This window comes from Cryptomeria japonica, chromosome 6, assembly GCF_030272615.1.
Source record: "Cryptomeria japonica chromosome 6, Sugi_1.0, whole genome shotgun sequence".
Taxonomy (NCBI): Eukaryota; Viridiplantae; Streptophyta; class Pinopsida; order Cupressales; family Cupressaceae; genus Cryptomeria; species Cryptomeria japonica.
Genome location: NC_081410.1, coordinates 631638963 through 631658341, shown reverse-complemented (window position 1 = coordinate 631658341; position 19379 = coordinate 631638963). Strand labels below are relative to the sequence as shown.

At 36.0% G+C, this 19379-nt stretch overlaps 1 protein-coding gene across 1 annotated transcript; it reads right to left on the bottom strand.

Moving 5' to 3' along the window:
- Positions 1-13724: 13724 nt before the first annotated feature.
- Positions 13725-18587, bottom strand: LOC131068675 (serine carboxypeptidase-like 35). Its single transcript, XM_058003915.2, has 10 exons — positions 17883-18587; positions 17617-17724; positions 16970-17065; positions 16785-16877; positions 15427-15515; positions 15002-15274; positions 14781-14917; positions 14610-14699; positions 14204-14309; positions 13725-14116 (listed from the first exon to the last, which is right to left on the bottom strand). The coding sequence occupies exons 1-10, from the start codon at positions 18133-18135 to the stop codon at positions 13961-13963; spliced, it is 1401 nt and encodes a 466-aa protein (XP_057859898.2). The 5' UTR covers positions 18136-18587; the 3' UTR covers positions 13725-13960.
- Between the last annotated feature and the right edge of the window lie 792 nt (positions 18588-19379).

Sequence of the window (19379 nt, the reverse complement as noted above, 5' to 3'; positions counted from 1 at the left end):
AACAAATTTTGAGGAAGATTTACTTAAATTGGAAAGAAAAAAGGAGAGAATAGTGAATAAGGCAAAGCATCTAAGATTAAAACTGAGTCCAAGATTGGACTATCTAGCATCACTGCAGAAGGAAATATCTGAGGCACTAATACAGGGACAGAAAACACCAGTTTAGCATTTGTAGCATCTCACCGATACAGTTAAGAAAACAGAGACAACAATAAGAGATAGTAAAAAGTTTATGGAGAGTATAAACTTGATTTTGGCGGATCTATTTCAAATTGTAACTACCCAGTTACAAGGTTGAACCTACAAACTCTACTGACATCTTGACAACCTTTGTCATTGATGCCAAAGGGGGAGTAGTGGGATGAGAAAATTCAACATCACAGGAATCATATGCTCAAGGGGAGCACACACATTTTTGGATAATTTTTTTTGATACACTTTTGAAATTTCTCATGAGTGTTGCCATCAATGTCAAAGGGGGAGATTGTTGGCATATGCACACTCCATTGAGACATTGTAAGTGATTGAAGGTTTTGTCATTGATGGCAACCTTACAATCCTATGGCACCGGCAAGGCATTACACCGACAAGTTAGTGCACCGGCATTAGCAGATCACATTCTATACCGACACTCAGGACACCAACATCGGCACAGAGGCCGACATGATTTTGTTATATTATATTTTGTTTATTATTGGAAAACTTTGTAAGCTGACTTGGCATGTTGTAAAATGACTCTTATATATAAAAGAGATCATTATAGACATTTTGTAAGTAAGGAAGTAAGTGAAAAAAATGATGTATGCGAAATATTAAGGCAGATCTATTATGCGAAATATAGATTGAAGGGTTTATGTAAGAAGCAGAGGAGCAACCGATACTGGATCAGGCATTATAGATGCTATTATAAAGCAGTACAAGATATTGGATTTGTTTAATCCACATTGTAAGTCAGTGAGACTTCCTATTTGAGCAGTGAGCTCTAGGCAGTTGGCCTTCTTGCATGTGCAAGCCCCTATTGTAAGTAATATTCTCTTATTGGCCAGTGAGTGAATATTGTGGGTCACAAATCCCACCGAGGTTTTTCCCACACCGGGTTTCCTCGTTAAATCCTTGTGTTATGGTGTGTTTTTCATGTGGATGTTCTTAATTCTGTTTATTGCATTATTTCTTGCATACCGATACACTGTTATAATATGTTCTGCATGTTTTAAGTTAAGAAAGTTTGTATACCGGTTAGATACTGATTCACCCCCCCCTCTCAGTATCTGTGGGAATCCTAACATTAATTGCAATAAAATTGGTCATATGGCATCTAGATGTCCTGATAGACATACAAGATTGAGAGAAGAAGCTAAAAGAACATATAAGCCTAATCCTGAATATCAGAGATACAAATTTAAGAAGAATAGAGATAAATCATGTTACTATGCTGATGAAGGAGTTACTGATGATTCCGATGAAGAATCGACAGACAATGGATGGGATTTTGTTGCAATAAAAGAAGATCAACCGATACCTACTATTCCACCGGTAGAGCAGGCCCTGACAGCTAAAAGAAGAAAATGATGAATTGATCATTGATTCTGAATGTTTACATCATATGACTGGTGATAAAAGTAAATTCTAATCTTTTCAGGAATACAATGGCGGTCTAATAAGATTTAGGGATGACAAAACTTGTTTGATCAGAAGAAAAGACACTATATCTTTTGATGGTAAGCACAATACTGACAACGTTTATTATGTTGAAGGTTTGAAGAATAATCTTTTGAGTGTTGGTCAATTAATTGAAAAGGGATTTCAGTTACGATTTAAGAATGGTAAATGCAAAATCATGAACATAACTGGTTTGGAGATTGCAATCGATAATCAGATTAGAGGTAATATCTTTCATTTGAATATCAATGAAAAGACATGCTTGATTGCACATATTGATGAAAGTTGGTTATGGCATAAAAGACTTTGTCATGTGAATTTTGATTGCATTATAAAGATTGGTGGTATTTTGGATGTGTTGCATTGGTTTTGTTATTGATGTCAACACTTGTCAAACATTTATCAGCACTTGGAGATTCTTGATTATGTTCACCGGCATGTTTAGTGATTTATGCACAGTCACTGGTATCTGGTTCACCGACACTTGGAATGACTTGGAGACTACTTGGATATGTTGAAGACATTATTTGATCACTTGGTTTTGGTGATTTGGTTATTGATTTATTCGGGTTTGCATATTTGTTGTTACCGGCAAATAGGTCCAGATTATGCACCGACAAGCATATCTATTCCAGATCAGCACGACACGTTATGAAGATGATTTATTTTTATTGTAAATGCATTGAGCCAACATGATGCACCGCATAATGATTCATTTGTAAATGATTTTTATTGTAATATCTATAGTGAGCCGACCTATTCAATTGGTTTTAGGTTATGGTATAAATGTAAGATCTTATTTGTGAGATTGATAGGCGATTGAAAAAAGGATTGTAATAAGGTATATGCGAAAATAAGCAGAGCTATACACGCAGACATCATTTGAAGATTGAAGGAAGGTATTTGAAGAAGGCATATCAGAGCTAAACTGGTACTGAATCCAGCATACCGTGGTTTTTCCCCTTACAGGGTTTCCACGTACAAACATCTGTGTTATGTGTTGTGGATGTTATTGTCTTTCTGCTTCATGCATTAATCTTTACCGGTACTACAATTAATTGTTAAAATTGTCTACCGGCATAAAGTTTGGTTTATTGAAATTAAGCATTAAGATTTGGTTAAGTTAATTTTGGTTTGAATTTATTGGACAATTGATTCACCCTCGCCCCCTCTTAGTTGTCTCCGGGACCTAACAAAGATTAGTTCAACTAAGGCAGTAAATGATTTACCTAAGATTGTAAAACCTCATAATCCGGTATGTAAGGAATGTCAAATAGGAAAGCAAGTTAAAACAACTTTTAAGAGTATTTGTGAGAAATCCAATAATGTTCTTGATTTAATCCATACTGACTTGTGTGGTCCGGCAAGAGCAAGAAGTCTCTAGGGAGATAGATACTTTATGCTAATCATTGATGATTATTCTAGAATGTGTTGGGTTGCTTTTCTTAGGGAGAAATCGGAAGATTTAGGGAAATTCAAACTATTCAAGGCAATGGTAGAGAATGAAACCGGTAATAAAATCAAATGTTTAAGATCAGATCAAGGAGGTGAATTTACATCTAAGGAGTTTAATACATTTTGTGAAGTGAATGGAGTTAGAAGACAACTATCAACACCCCAGACACCTCAGCAAAATGGAGTTGTGGAAAGGAAGAACAAAACTATTTAGGATGCAGCCAGAAGCATGATATTAGAAACAAATCTACCTCATGTTTACTAGAGAGAAGCAGTGAATACAACAGTTTACACTTTCAACAGAGTTCACATCAAAGGTGAAACCGGTGAGACACCTTATGAACTATGGTTTGGTAATACTCCTACTCTTAAATACTTTAGAATATTTGGAAGCAAATGCTATATTAGGAGAGATGAGTATGTTGGCAAATTTGATCCTAGAAGCGATGAAGGAATATTTCTTGGTTATTCATCTAAGAGAAAAGCATATAGATGTTTTAATAAAAGATTGCAGAAAATCATTGAGAGTGCAAATGTGAAGATAGATGAACAGTTTAGAGAAAATTAAAGGCCTATGGATTCTGAACTGGCAGTTGAGATGATCATAAATGAACTTATATAGAGTGCATCCGTACAGAATGTGGATCCAGTCACACCAGCATCATCAGAGAATTCCACAATGACTGAAGAACAACAACAAGTGAACACACTCAAGTATGTAAGACTGAATCACTCTGAAAGTCAGAGAATTGGGAATAAGTATCAAGGTGTTATGACAAGAGGAAGACTGGCAAATGAAGAGGTATACTTAATTTCTAAAATTGAACCAACATCTGTTATTGAGGCATGTGAAGATAAACATTGGATTAAAGTTATGGAAGATAAATTAAAACAAATTGAAAAAAACAATACATGGACATTGGTTCCCCGACCTAAAGATAATAATGTAATTGGAACTCAATGTGTATTAAGAAACAAACTTAATGAAGATGGTAAGGTAATCAGAAACAAAGAAAAATTAGTGTGTAAGGGATATTCACAGAAAGAGGGAATTGATTATAATGAAACCTTTGCACCGATAGCTAGAATTGAGGTAGTCAGATTATTTCTTGCATTTACAGCACACAAGAACTATAAAGTATATCAAATGGATGTAAAATGTGCATTTCTGAATGGTAATCTTGAAGAGAAAGTTTACATTGAACAACCTGATGGATTTTCATTGACAAATGATAAAGATATGGTTTGCAGATTAAGGAAAGCTTTATATGGATTGAAGCAAGCTCCTAGAGCTTGGTATGCTAGATTGGACAAATATCTTTTGAAGTTTGGTTACTAAAAGTAATGCTGACAACAACTTATATTTCAAAGTGACTAATGATGACATGTTGGTTATTGAATTTTTTGTTGATGATATCAATTTTGGAGGAGAAGATGGATCGTGTGAAGACTTTGCTAATAAGATGCAAGAAGAATTTGAAATGTCTATGATTGAGGAGATAAAATTCTTTTTAGGATTGCAGATTTCACAGACTGATAAAGGTATAATCATATGTCAAACAAAGTACTTGAAGGAACTACTAAAGAAATTTGGTATGGAAAACTCTAAACTGATAAGTACTCCTATGACTACAACTGATAGGCTGTCATTGAAGGATGATTCAACTCCTATTAATCTGACAAGATACAAATCTATGATTGGAGGTTTACTGTATTTAACACAAATAAGACCTGATATAATGAATGCAATATGTATTGTTTCAAGATTTCAGAGTAATCCTAAAGAAAATCATGAATAAGTACTGAAAAGGATTTTCCGGTATTTACAAGGCACAACAAATCTTGGTTTATGGTATCCTAAAGTTGAAAATTTTGATTTATGTGCATACACCGATGCAAATTGGGCAGGAGATGTAGATGACAGAAAGAAAACCACCGAGGGGCATTCTTTCTTGGTAGCAGATTGATTTCATGGTTGAGCAAGAAACAGAGTTGTACATCATTATCAACGGTGGAATCAAAATACGTTGCAGCAACAACTAATTGTACTCAAGTATTATGGATTAAGCAAATGTTGAAGGACATAAAGGTAAAATGCAAAGAACCTATAATCATTTCCTGTGATAATTCAACAGCAATTGATATATCTAAGAATCCAGTATTTCACTCTAAAACTAAACATGTTTCTATCAAATACAATTTTCTGAAAGAGAATGTTGAAGCCAAAGAAGTGAGATTGGTTTATGTGAATACTAAAGAGCAGATTGCAGATATCTTTACTAAGCCTTTTTCTAAGGAAACTTTTGAATATCTCAGAGAGCCGCTTGGGGTTATACCCTCACCGGTAGAGACTTAGACAGTTGGAGATTGGCATCAAACCGACAAAAATTAACAGAGAAACCTTTTTCCGGCTTTGATGGAGGATAGCTACTTCTCAGGGGGAGTAGTTGGTTATAACAATTGGTTATTGTAATTGGTTATATGAATTGGTTGTATCTGGTGTTTGTATTGCTTTGGCATTTGATGTCAAAGGGGGAGAGATATCTATTGAAAAACTTTGTATTTAGGAATCATTATCCTAGGGGAAGAGATGTTTTACTCTTTGCATTTGTATTTTGATTTCTGGTAATTGATCTCTTATGGAGATTGTTGGTTTTTAGTTTTTGGCATTCTGTTTTGGCACTTAGATGTTTTTCCATCTTGTGTTACCATCAATGCCAAAGGGGGAGATTGTTGGTATTATGGATGTGTTGCACTGGTTTTGTCATTGATGTCAACACTTATCAACACTTATCCTTCTGGAGATCTTTGGTTATGTTGAACCGACACATTATGTTCACCGGTAAGTTCAGTGACTTATGCACAGTCACCCGCATATCATTCACTGACAGGTTATATTGTTCACCAGCACTGAGGATGATTTGTTATCATCGTGAGATCACTTGGTTATGTCGAAGACATGGTTTGGACACTTGGTTTTGGTGTTATGGTTATTGGTCTAATCGAGTTGACATATTTGTTGTTACCGGCAAATTGGTCTAGGTTATGGATCGACATGCGTTATCTATTCCAGAACAGCACGACATGTTGTGGAGATAATTTAATTAATTGGATATTGTTGTAAATATATTGAGCTGACGTGATGCATCGCATCTTGATTCATTTGTAATTGATTTAATTGTAAGCCGACCTACACATTTGGTCCTAGGTTTTGGTATATATGTAAGATCTCATTTGTGAGATGATATATGGTACGAGTAGAAGCAGAATATATAAGTAAGGTTATGGTATGTGCAAATATTGAAGATCATATGAGCAAACCATAGAGAAGGTTCAAGGAAGGTTTGAAGGTGATTATCAGAGTTTAACCGGTACTAAATCCAGTAGTGAAGATGCTACTTTGAGCACTACATTATCATTGGATTTAACCATCCAATTGTAGTCAATGTGATTCCCACTTTGTGATTGAGCAGTGAGCTCTAGGCAGTTGGTCTTTCTGCATGTGCAAACCCTATTTGTATACACATACTATCTAAAGTAGTATCAGCTGATTGTGGGTAAGGTTTCCCACCATGGTTTTTCCCCTTATAGGGTTTCCAAGTACAAATCTTTGTGTTATGTGTTGTGGATGTTGTTTCTCTTTTTGTTCTATGCATTAAGTTTCACTGGTATTAATATTAATTGTTAAACTGTTAACCGACATTAAGTTTGGTTTATCGGTATTAAGTATCAAGTTTGATTAAGTTATATTTGGGTTGAAATCAATAGACAACTGATTCAACCCCCCCCCCCTCTCAGTTGCCTTCGGGTCCTAACAACAATAACTCTGACAGTGTGATATGAAGAAATGGTTATGTCTCAGGTGGTGTTGGAAAAGACTTGAATGACATATGATGGCCCGATAGTTGATCATGTATACATGCACCCTTTTGGGCTAACCGGTTTGATTTATGGCATGATAGTGATACTATATGGCATTGTGTAGACCTAAGATCATGTCATATACTGTGATGGAGTTTGTGGTGCTGATAGATCATCAAATTGATCACTTATGCACAACTCAACCGGTATATAGTGCAGATTGGAGCTCCGGTTTTGAACTTGAGATGTATGACTCAAGGGGAGTTGACAACCATGTTTTCTGATTTGTATCAAACTTGCTAGACACAGGGGGAATGAAAATGTCTATGGTTGCATCAGTATGTTTGTGTCTTTGGAAGTATCCAAGGTTGTGAGATATTTCAATGTCTATCCAATTGAAATCACAACTGGACCACCGAGAGTATTGCTTGCAAAGAGGGAGAGTTACCTACACAGGAGAACATACAGTTGGTATCGGAGAAGATACAAATGGTATCGGTGTTAGCTTCAACACTTGGTATCAGCAATTTGGGGTCAGAATGGCTTCTGCATATCAAGGGTAGATGATGCAATATGGTCGACAGGTATGATGTATTCATTGACACATGTGCCTTCAATTGGTTTCAAACTTGTATGCGCATGTGTTTCTGGTTTGCATATACACTTGGTTGCTGAGCAATTGGTGTCAGTTGGTGGTTGAGCCCTCCATCTCAAGTGTTGTGGATTGAGAAAATGAAATGTATGATGGTCAAAGGAGGAGAAACATCTGGTAGAGAAAATGTGGGAGAGAAAACTCTGTCAGTGCCCGGTAGACACAAGGAGAGAAACCCTGTCAGTGCCCTTTGCCATTGTTGTCATTGTTGTCAAAGGGGGAGAGAGGTTTTGTAGTATGTCGCATACTACATGTGTGATAATTCATGGAACACACAAAAGGGGAGAGAAAGAATATGTAGTATGTCAGAAACTACATGTGTTGACATCAATGCCAAAGGGGGAGATTGTTGGCATTGTGTTGTCATTGATGTCAACCAGTATAAGAGATGTATGCGCAACACTATCAATGACTCATATCGGATGTGGTGTCTTTGATGTCACCTAGCTTAGCAAGTAACTGGTAAGGAAGAGAATGTCATTCAGCACAATGGTCATTGCAGTCACTAGTACACAAGATAGTGTTTGACTTGTGTTGAAGATATGGACAGGAGACCGGTATGATATAACAACCGGTAAATGATAACATTTGTAAGAGGGAAAGATGTTGGGATGATGATTGTGATGAAGAGGGGGAATGTTACAAAAATCACATCAACACCGGAGGTGAAGTATGTGCAGACCATCAGTATGTTGTGTGGATGTAAATCAACTGGACTCCCACCGGTAAGTGGAGCTTATCTCCTATTATGAATGGAATGCATCATAGTTCTCTAAGATAAGACAAAGGAGTAGAAGACAGGTGATTGAAGGCTCACACCGGATGAACTTGTGAAACACTAAGTTGCCTTAGGTGCATGAGATCAAAGATATGCACTGGATCAATCGGGCAGACATGATGAGTTGTCGGAACAAAGATTGAAGAATATGGTTGTCACTTTGACAAACCAATTGATAGGTGAACCGGTCTATTGATGGAGAAGGCAAGTTTGAGCAGATGCAGATAGATGGAGTTTGTTGAAGATTGATGACATGATATCATCGAGGTGGTTGTTAGTAAGTATGTCCCCCAATAATGTTGACAAGGTGCAGAATTGAAAGGCTCCCATCCGTTGACGATGTGCATAAGGTAGGTAAGAAAGTGTGCTGACCGGTTTAGGTGCTCCACTGGAAGAGAAGCAAAGTGCAAGTTTGAAGGCAAGCCAGTTAAGGGTATAATCGACAGGGTCTGTGAACCGGTAGATGAACCCGATTGTGTGGTTGGTCAGTGATCTTGTTTGGACCGACATAGAAGACTTAGCAAAAGTGGATTCCGACAATGGGGCCACGTGGAGGTGAAGTGGCATGCATGCACAGGTCGGTGTGGTGTGTTGGTGAAGTTGTTGGCGACTAGTCCAACATTTATGGCAACTACGAAGCTCACGGAATGAAGGCAGAGGATTGCGGCTTGAGATCAATGAAACAACAGAGATCCAATAGCTACTGATCTTGCAAATCGAAGAGGGTGAAGGAAACCGCATCACGCACGTGATTGATCAAACAAAAGGCCAAAAATCATGCTACATACGGCTAAAGATAGAAGACGTGTGTTGAAAGAAAAAGAGTATGGCAATGCTCATTGATGGAGTGTTGATCATCAATCAAGGACATGATATCTAATTGGATATGATATGTCATGATGATTAGAGATCAGATCGGATGCAGATTCAGTGCATGGCAAAAACCCTAGCATGCTAATATTCAAACTCATGTCTAGGCAGGAAAATATGGCTATAAGAGTGTGAGCCAAACATATTGTTGTTGTTGCTGCGAGAGAGTAAATCAGTCAAGTGCTCAACAACAATCAGAGAAGAGACTGTGTGTGAGAGGAAATCTGTCTAAAAAGCACAATCGGCAAGAGTGAGGCAATCGGTAGACTGCCATTAAGTCTAACAAAGGAGTACACCGGTGGTGACTGAACCAGCAAAGAAGAGCCACATAAGATTGAGGTGATGATCCGGTAAGCTGAGAACTGATAGGAATCAGATAGTAGATATCTGACTGGGTGAAGAAGATTGTTGGTGACTAGCAGCAATGTTTCAGAGAGGAAAGAGAACCAACAAAGAAGAAGCAGACGCTGAACCAATAAGGTTGCAGTAGAGAGTGAGTTGCAACAAAAGATAAGGGTGCAGCAGAGAGATGGTGATCAAAGAACTGGTAGAGATATGTGTAGAGGTGAACCGGTGGAGAGACATACATGAGAGTTACAAAGTTCTTTTGTAACATGAATATTACTTTTGTATTTATGATATAATCTTGTTATCACTGAGTTAGAGCTTGGTGGAGGGATTGGTGCTCCTTGGGTTGGTGCCCAAAAATCAGGGGTTAGTGCTCCTTGGGTTGGTGCCCTAAAGCAGGAGTGGTACTCCTTGAGTTGGTGCTCTAAATGTTGTACCAGAGGTTTTCATTGTGAGGCGGGATTGGAGCAATAGACTCCAGCAACACTTCTCGTCAAGGCTTTTCCCATCTTGGGTTTTCCTTGTACATCAGATGTTTTGTGATGTCCCTTTTTTGTTTGGCTACATTTGTATCGTCCTCCCATCTAACTCGTATGTCTTTTTTGTGTTAGATCAATTAACCGGTGTACACACATAGGATAGAAAAGGGTTAAGTTTGCAAACCACTGATTCACCCCCCTCTCAATGGCATCTTGTTTTCAACAGAGACCAAATTTATCACTCATCTGAGATGACCATTATGAGAACAAAAAATGGGTCCATTCTTATCAATCGGAGCCATTGAAGATGATGATCCAAATTGACTCACTTGAAATCGATAATTATGAAGCACTGCACACAGTTGCGTAGAAGATGTAAACTCAGAAAATAGAAGCTTATCTCCAATGTCTTTTTGTAAATTAGCAATGAAAATTCTTTGAACAACATGATCAAGCACTTGATAAACAATTTGAAAATGCAAATGTTTATATCTACTAATAAAAGCAATCACTTTTTCTTTAACGCCTTGCTTACAATGAATCAAATCAATCAAAGTAATCTTAGTCCACCAATGTTATTTTGAAATTGTTGAATTAAAGCATTAGCCAATATTTGAAATGAAGTAATAGAATAAGGAGACAAAAAATAATACCATTGCAAGACTTCATCTCTAAAGGTGAGTAAACAATTTAGTCATAAGTCGTTGGTCATGAGCAAAATCATTACTCAAAGTTTGAAATCTCTTCACATGAGTCAAGGGGTCACCCTTTCCTTTATACAACTCCAATTGAGGGACTTTCATATGTTTAGGAGGAACCACACAAACAATGTCATCAGATAGTAGGCTCGTTGCATCAAATGAGGGAACATTGAACTTGGATTGAGTTATGGAAGTTAATTGATGTTGTAGGGATGTAATAGTTTGACCTAGATTATTAATGGTTGCTTCGATGGATGGTTGAAATTAGACATTTTGGATTGTAATGGAGGAGTAACATTGTTGTATGTAGGTGGAGATTGAGAATAAAGAAGGGGAATATTATGGTATGAGAGATGGTTGTGAAACAAATGGAAGACTCGCAAAAGGAGGTATGTAAGAATCTTGATTAATAGGATTGCCACTATGACTAACATGAGTGGGATTAACATTTTGTGTGGAAGTAGTCATGATAGAAGATGTAAATGTAGGCACACTAGGCAAGGGTGTAGGAATAAAAATGGAATGGTTAACTTGGCTAGTGGGTTGAGAGCATCCAAGGACATCAACACAACTTTTGATTGGCATTATATTAGTATCAACAATATGAACAAGGCCACACAACAAATCTACACCTATCTTATCATTTTGCACCATTCTTTTTAATCCTTCAATCAATGGGATTGTCTCACTATCCAGGTATTGTTGACCCATTCATTAGTGAAAAATTCTCAAATTCATTGTCAATCTTCTTTAATTGGTTAATAATAACCCTAGTTAGTGATTCATCCACATCATGAGAAGTGTGAGGAGAATGGGGATAAGTGATGTCATTTGTTGGGTTAGAAGAAACACCAACATTCACATGGAATAGGTTATCCAACTGAGGCTCCATGTCCTTTGTGTTTAAACCTTGGGAAGCTTTAAGTCTACAACTTCTTTTCACTAGAAAATTGTATGTAAGACTAATGGTGACAAAACTCATGCACAAAAGAGGGAAATTTAATGAAAAACTATGATTAAACAAAGCAATTTTTTTGTAAAGATGATTGATTAACCAATAAATTAAACAACATAAATTATGATATTGAATATTATATGCATCTAAATCTGAATATAACATGTCACAATAATCAAAAAAATATAATTGAAAAATTATACAACCCACAAGTCAATTTTAGAATAATAAATTAGGGTTTTTGTGAATTTAACCACTAAATTTATGTAATTCAATTGCAAATAAGATTTATGAGTGCAAATATTAATGTTAAAGTGCATACAAATTGGATATGAACAATAAATAAAAAACAAGCATGAAAGAAGTCGGGTTCACCAAAAATGTATTGGGGGAATTTGGAATTAGGGTTTCAATTAAGATAATAAAACCACTAACAAGCCAAATTAGCCAACACATTGAAAGGGGTGAATTCAATAAATCTAGCCACAATCCAAAAAGGGAAAGGACTAAAATTTTGATTAGATTTATTGGTTATTTTTAGTTATCCTCTTTCTTAGTTGAATTTGGAAGGTAATTGTGAAATTAGGATAAAACAATGAATAATTGAAGTCTTGTTGAAAATAGACTGTTATAGATATCCCATAGAGCCACAATTTGAAATTTGGGCAAAAGAAGAGGTTTAGAACCTGTTCCTAGAAGTTCAACTTGATTTTTTAGAACTAGGTAGTACAAATCCACCTTAGTCCTCCAAATTTTGCTTTGTCGAAAGTTGAACCTATTCATCATTGTTGACTCTATTGGAATCCCTGAAAACAACTTCTGAACCTATTTCCCACATGCAAAATGAGATGGAAAGATGTTGTAGATAAGAGACAAACCCTAATTTAGGAATTAACTTAGAAATTGAAATTGTAATCGAAATGGAAATTACTACAAGATGCTTTCCTTTTGAAGGAAGGGCCAAATTTGAAGTAAAATGCTTGTAATTGAAATGTATACCTTGATAAATCCTTATGCAAAGGTTTAGGATGTTTTGTAGAATGTCTTCAAAGAAGGTTGATCGTGGATACCATCATGAATGCATAAACTTCACTTCACTTCTACTCCAATGTATGATCAATGACTGATTGCTTGCTCACTTGAATTTGCTAGAATGTAATTGAAATCTTGATTGAGGTTAGGTTCGATTAGGTTTTCAAATGAGAGGGGTAGACCTCCTTTTTAATTTTCGAAGTAGGCTGATACGAGATCAAATTTCTCGTTCATCTGATGACCGCTATGAGGATAAGAAATGGGTCCTAATTGAGAGGACCAAGGCGCTAGGCAACCTAAAATTGACAATCAAGACTCAAGCTTGGAGGGAATGTAGAGGAGGAGATGAAAATGCAAGTCAATGGATGGTGTGAGAAGAATAAGAACATGCATCAAGTATCGAAAGCTGAAGCGCCAAGGTGAAGCCTAAGCAATGGCAAAATTGTATGCATTTACAATTTACAATGCTACACAACTCAAACAAAGAGACCCGAATCCACCTTGTCCTCAATACTTTTCAATCAAATTTGTTATCGAGCCAAGTGAATTCACCCTTCTCCTTAAATATAACCCCATTGGAAAGTGGGTCTAATTGCTAGTTTGCTAGCGTAAACTTATGAACCCTATTTCCTAACTTTACAATAATTATACTATTTTTATTCACTAAAATTTAAATCTAACCATTGAACGATTTAATGTTAAAAAACAAACATAATGTTCTGCTCATCCTTTCCAATTTGATGGCTCTTGAAAGAAAAGGAAAGAAACTAGAACGAAAATAATTAGCAGCGTTGTGATGGTTCACGTTGATCGCTGAATTGGATTATGCACAAAGAAATATAGAGAACTTTCCTTCCATTCAAAGACCTGTAATCGGTTGGAATCAACAGGCCAAGATGTTCAGCAAATTCAAACTAAATATTTTGTATCAGAATGAAGAATACGGTAGAAGCTTTTTTTATTAGTTTTTCCTTGTAACGCTGCGTTTTCGGGATTCATCTTAAGCCAATGGAGCTATTTATTCATAATGAAGGGATCCCAGGCCAATAAATTTAGCTCGTTGAAAGAATAGCAATGAAAACAACTAGGCTACCATAAACATTCCTTAAATTTCATAGATGGAAAAAATGTAATCAAAGGGCATGTGACAGCATCGGCTATGTCTAATTGCTAACTAGCAGATCTTAAATTGGGCAAAGGCATGCCTGACAGGAAATGCTTGAAAACTGAGAGAGCTCGTTTGGGAGTGAAAGTGGGCACTTGGTGCCCTGCTCCTCTCACTGTCAGAAATTTAAGCCCTTCATAACCAACAGTCCATCCTCCCACCTGGAAGCATAACTAGGTCAATCTCTGTTTTTGGAAAGTAATGCATGCAGATCAAATTTATATTTAGAGAAAGAACTAGAGCTCCACCTGCTGGCTGCAGAACCAAGCGCTCCATTCTTCCTTTATCTTGAGCCCCAGAGCATTCAGGCTATACCGGGTTGAAGTTACTGGAACCCTTCCATCAGTATCACCACTACAAGAGGGACTTATCAGTAAAAGTAGAGGCTGGCTTTTTCCAAACGTCAAAACTAGGAAATTTGAAATACAGTTATTTGCTTTAGAATGCCTGAGTTATTGTTTTTTATAAAAGATAGCAACTGTTGCCTCTGATAAAAATGTTTAAAATTATTAATGGCAGGGTTGTTCAGGTTCAATGATGTGGTTGAGGGTGTGTGTTTAGCTCTATACACCAGGGTGGGCTATGGGCATACTTTATCTATCATTTGAAAAGACGATACACTAAACTGATTTAATTTTCCTCGGTAAGCCCTACCTGTACACCCATATGCGTAAGCCGCCTTTAATGAGCTTTCTGTAAATGGGCAAAACAGAAGAAGGAGAATCGTTCCAATTGATGACCTCACTGCGCAATCGAAAAGTCACAGAAGAGAATTAAGATTAAAAAACTACCAATTTGAGAATGACTTGCAAATAAAAGTTTTACCTGCACAGCGTCCAGGGATAAGAAATTTTGGTTGTGTTTGCATGCAAGGCTCTTTGCACGTCCTCTCTATTGAAATATTTCTCTGCATATTCTTCCGTGCAAGGATCATATCCCGAAGGCAATTGGTGCCACAGGTCCTAACCAAAGGAAACTGTCAATAGATTTTCTAGAATGCTAACAGGAAACCTATACGTTTTTGGAGCAGTGACAAGGAATTTTACATGTATAGAAAGGGCCTTGGGGCCTGACACAAGTCGTCTTGGTTTTTTATCAAGTTCTTCCACACAAACAGGCGTGTACAAACTATAAATATCGATTTCCGAGTAACTTTTGGCGAAGTTTCTGATAGCACTTTTACAGGAGAACTGGTTATCTGGTTTCGAAATGCAGTTCTTTAAACTATGATAATCTTCGTCTGAAATGACTGCATGACTCCAAGCATAATCTATCAAACCGTTCTCGTCATTCTCCTCGTCCATCACTGCATTTCCTACCTTCAACATCCAATAGCACGGATTGTAATTCAACTTAAAAACATCACAACAGTGGAATTAAACATTTGACTATTGCCAACGCTCCAAGGCTTTAAAATAACAAAATTAAACAGCGTCGTTATTGAATATTTGCTGCAGAATAATGGACTCACCATGAAACCTTCCAAATTAATGACCTTATCCTTGCTTGTGTTTTTGTTGCTGTCATATATCACTTCTGCGAGCTGAGGCACATAGTGACCTAATACACAAATACAACTTTAGAAAAATGCATATGATAGCAATCAATTAGAATGTCAAAGATAATAAGTAATATTTTAAGAATTAAATTATTAAAAAGATCTGATAAAAAAGAAATGGAAAGTAAAAGATAATAAGTAATATTTTAAGAATTAAATTATAATGTTGTAACAAAAATTATTAAATAGGTTTTAACAATATATTGTATATAAATGTTTATTAAATATTGTATTTTCATATTATTTTTTAAAAACTAATTTATGAGAAAACTAACTCCTAACAACTAACATGAAATCAACTAAACATTTAATTATTAACACTGAGTGATTTTATAGAATATTTCAAATTGTTCATGTCTAGGCAAATGATGTCTGGATTGTCTAATATTTGTGAATCAATACATACTGAACTATGCACAAATAGACTATCCTTCTTGTGAATCAAGACACATTGAATTATCCACAAGGAAAAATACTAGCCAACAATAGATCAAAACTTATTCAACTATCTATAAAAACACTCCTAGCCAACAATAGATCAAAACTTATTCAACTATCTATAAAAACACTCCTCTCTTTAGGAATTGAAACATACTCAACCATCCACAAATGCACACATGAAAGATCCTAACAAGAAGTAGTTGCTGCAAAGAAATAAATGACCACATTTAAGAGCACAATGTTCACTCTAATAGGAACAATTTCATTGCTAGTTGTTGTCGCTGAAATATTGGGAGGTGTTGATATACTAATAAACTTACTACAAAATAAATCCAACTTATTAGAGGCATCAGATGTTGGAGGATTATTATCATTTCAAACTAGTATCTCTAAATCCAACTTATTGGAGGCATCAGATGTTGGAGGATTATTATCATTTCAAACTAGTATCTCACTTAGAGATAGTAAGCTAATTTTTACTATTGAGCTATCAATCCACTTGGTAGGTGTGACTCATTTTTCAACAGGAAAAATCTTTTGGAATAAAAATCCAGCATAATAAAAACATTCACCTTTGCAAAAACTTAATTATTGTTTAATACAATAATATATGAACACATTGAAAATCAATTTACACATTCCATAAAATCACGCAAAATATATATATATGTATTTTGAGAAAACTGAAAACATTCATAATATTCGAATTTTTTCAAAAAGTATTTCAATGGATTAAGAAGGTTGAGTACATTCATACTATTCAATATAAAAAAACACCTATCCAACAATATACATAAGAAAAAATAAATAAATTTAGAGCTTTATCTTACCTGCATAACTTTCGCCAGCAATGTAAAACTCACGAGATTTATACTCTGGAAACCTTTGGAACCAATTTACTAGGAATGAATAGGAATCCTCAGCTGCAAATCCGAGCACATAAAAAGTAGTTCATGTCACTTTTTTGAATGCAAAGATTTCCTATAAATACAAAGCGAATGCAAATTTTAAATACCTGTAATCCTGTCTCCAAGTTCTTTTAAATCTGAGGACTTGTTTGTGTAGGAAAAACCAACTCCAACAGGTGCTTCCAAAAATAGCATGTTTGCCTCTGCAAAAATCAGCCTTATGATTATACTCAGGCTCGCTTCAAAATGATATATCTTAACTAATTTGAATCGTATGTTTGTTTTTAGATTTGATGGTGTAAACAAACAATATAATTTTATGAACTGTATAAATTTAATAATATGAATTCATATTTTATTAAATATTTATTTTAAAAGTTTAAAAAAAATAATTTATACTACATGATGCAGCTGTGGAAAATTAAATAATTTACTGAATAGGAAAAATATTTAAAATCCATATGTGAATGAAGATCGATCAATTTTTTATCAGCAAAAGTTTTATTTTAATGAAAAATTGCAAAGAAATGACAGCCAAAGCAGGGTAGGAAAAATCTAGGGGGTATCGTACCCGGAAATAAAGGAAAAATAGCAGATATACTTAAAAAATGATCTATTTTTTAAAGGAATACACATTCTAACATCAACCAGTAACCTTTGCTCCAAGCATTCCTCTACACAAAAATAATAATCAAAACTAGAAGTGTTGTGTTCTCCACTGAAAAATGAAAGGGAATGAGAAATGATTATGAACCTTTGTTCCAAGAATATGGGTTTAAACGCAGCGATGGTACATTCTTCTGTACTTTAAATGGCCCCAATTCCAACGCCGCACCGTAGCCAACGGACGAACAGCCAGGTCCTGCAAGGGTTACAATAGCCCCAAATCAATATCAAGGAACAAACCCTGAATAGTTCATTTTACTCAGACTATCAGAAAATAATTGATCTGTTCTATCAGAAAAATAATTGATCTGTTCCAATGAGGGAAAACGAAAACATTAATGAGGAAATAGGTACCTCCATTCAACCAAAGAACAAGAGGCTTTTCTGATGGATTTGTGGCGGCTTCGAAGAACCAGTAAAATAAAGCCTTCCTCTCATTAATACTCACATATCCAGCATATTGAGCAAAGTCTACGGGCGGTTGGCCTGGCAAGCTTGCTACTTTGTCTGATTCTTTAGCGACCCCATTCGCCCCTCTGCAGCCATTCACCAGCAAAACCAAAGCCAAAATACGAGCCCAGCCACAGAAAGAAGCAAGGGTCGCCATGAATGAGGAACGCCAGTACTAGCTCCAGAAGCCTCTGCAAGCATTATTACTGCATGCTCTGCTACAGATCTTTATTTATTTTATATTTCTAGGGTAGGTCCCATTCACTTGATACGGACTCTCATCTCATTACATCTTTTGTTTGAATTTGCAACGGTAAAACCCTAGCTGCAAGAGATACTATACAATCCGATTGTCTGTGATGGAATATTGCGTCAGAGCAACCTCTTATCTACTCAAATTTGCGTGCTTCAATTTATCTGGAAATTTGCATCAGTCGATGCAATCCAACGGTCATTCTTGACATAGTCGGATAGAATTGATTCGATATTTGACATAAAGAATAAAAGGAGTCATCTGAGAATACGGCTCTTGTTCACGGGCACACAGGGCTGGGTACTCGGGAAGACTTCCTGTTTATCGCGCTATCCACGATACGACATCAATTAATACATGAAAGTTGTGCTTTCCTACTCCAGTATTCGTTTTACAAAAGACAATTCTGTTTTCTGACAGCAACATGCCTTCTGGACTATCAATTTTCTTCGTTTCAAGGAATTTATCCCTCTCATGTCGCATCTGTCACGTACCAGTCCTTACATGTGGGCCCAGAAGAGTGCGCGTGATATTGTGGACAGGTGGTACCCACCACTCAAATAAAAATCTCGTGGGGGTGGAATATTCTGATCACCCCGTTTCCTCTTTTCCTTCCTCTTTCTCATTGGTTAGGTAAGTGGAAAGTGGAAACATGGAAATCTGATTCACCCCACACTAATCTTATCAGATTTCTCGTCTATGTTAATATTCATTTATCCATTTATCCCCTTTTTTTTTTGATTGTATAACTTTTTTTTAGTTTCGTCAACGTTTTGGATCATAAATCGTGATACATCATCAAGATGTATACCATGTATAAGATGTTGAGAATGGATATCCCGTCCTTAGAATGCACGCACCATCATCAAGATGTATATCATGTATAAGATGTTGAGAATGGATATCCCGCTCTTAGAATGCACCAAACATCTATATAAATACATTATAATAGATGCTTGGTACATTCTAAGAGCTACATTATACATTACAAATATAATATACTATATCATTCTACTTTATTAGCATTGTACATTTTTCGAATGTCGTGTTACAAACAAGTTTCCTAGTCACTTTCTTGTTCGACATTGGATCATACTCTTATACATCATCAAGATGTATATCATCCTACTTTATTAGCATTATACATT

Excerpts from the sequence above, each read along its gene's own strand:
- LOC131068675 (XM_058003915.2), bottom strand. The coding sequence starts at position 18,135 with ATGGCGACCCTTGCTTCTTTCTGTGGCTGGGCTCGTATTTTGGCTTTG. Across the intron at positions 14,918-15,001 it reads CCAAGGCCCTTTCTATACAT|GACCTGTGGCACCAATTGCC; the intron begins GTAAAATTCCTT and ends TCCTTTGGTTAG. Across the intron at positions 14,700-14,780 it reads TATCCCTGGACGCTGTGCAG|TGAGGTCATCAATTGGAACG; the intron begins GTAAAACTTTTA and ends TCGATTGCGCAG.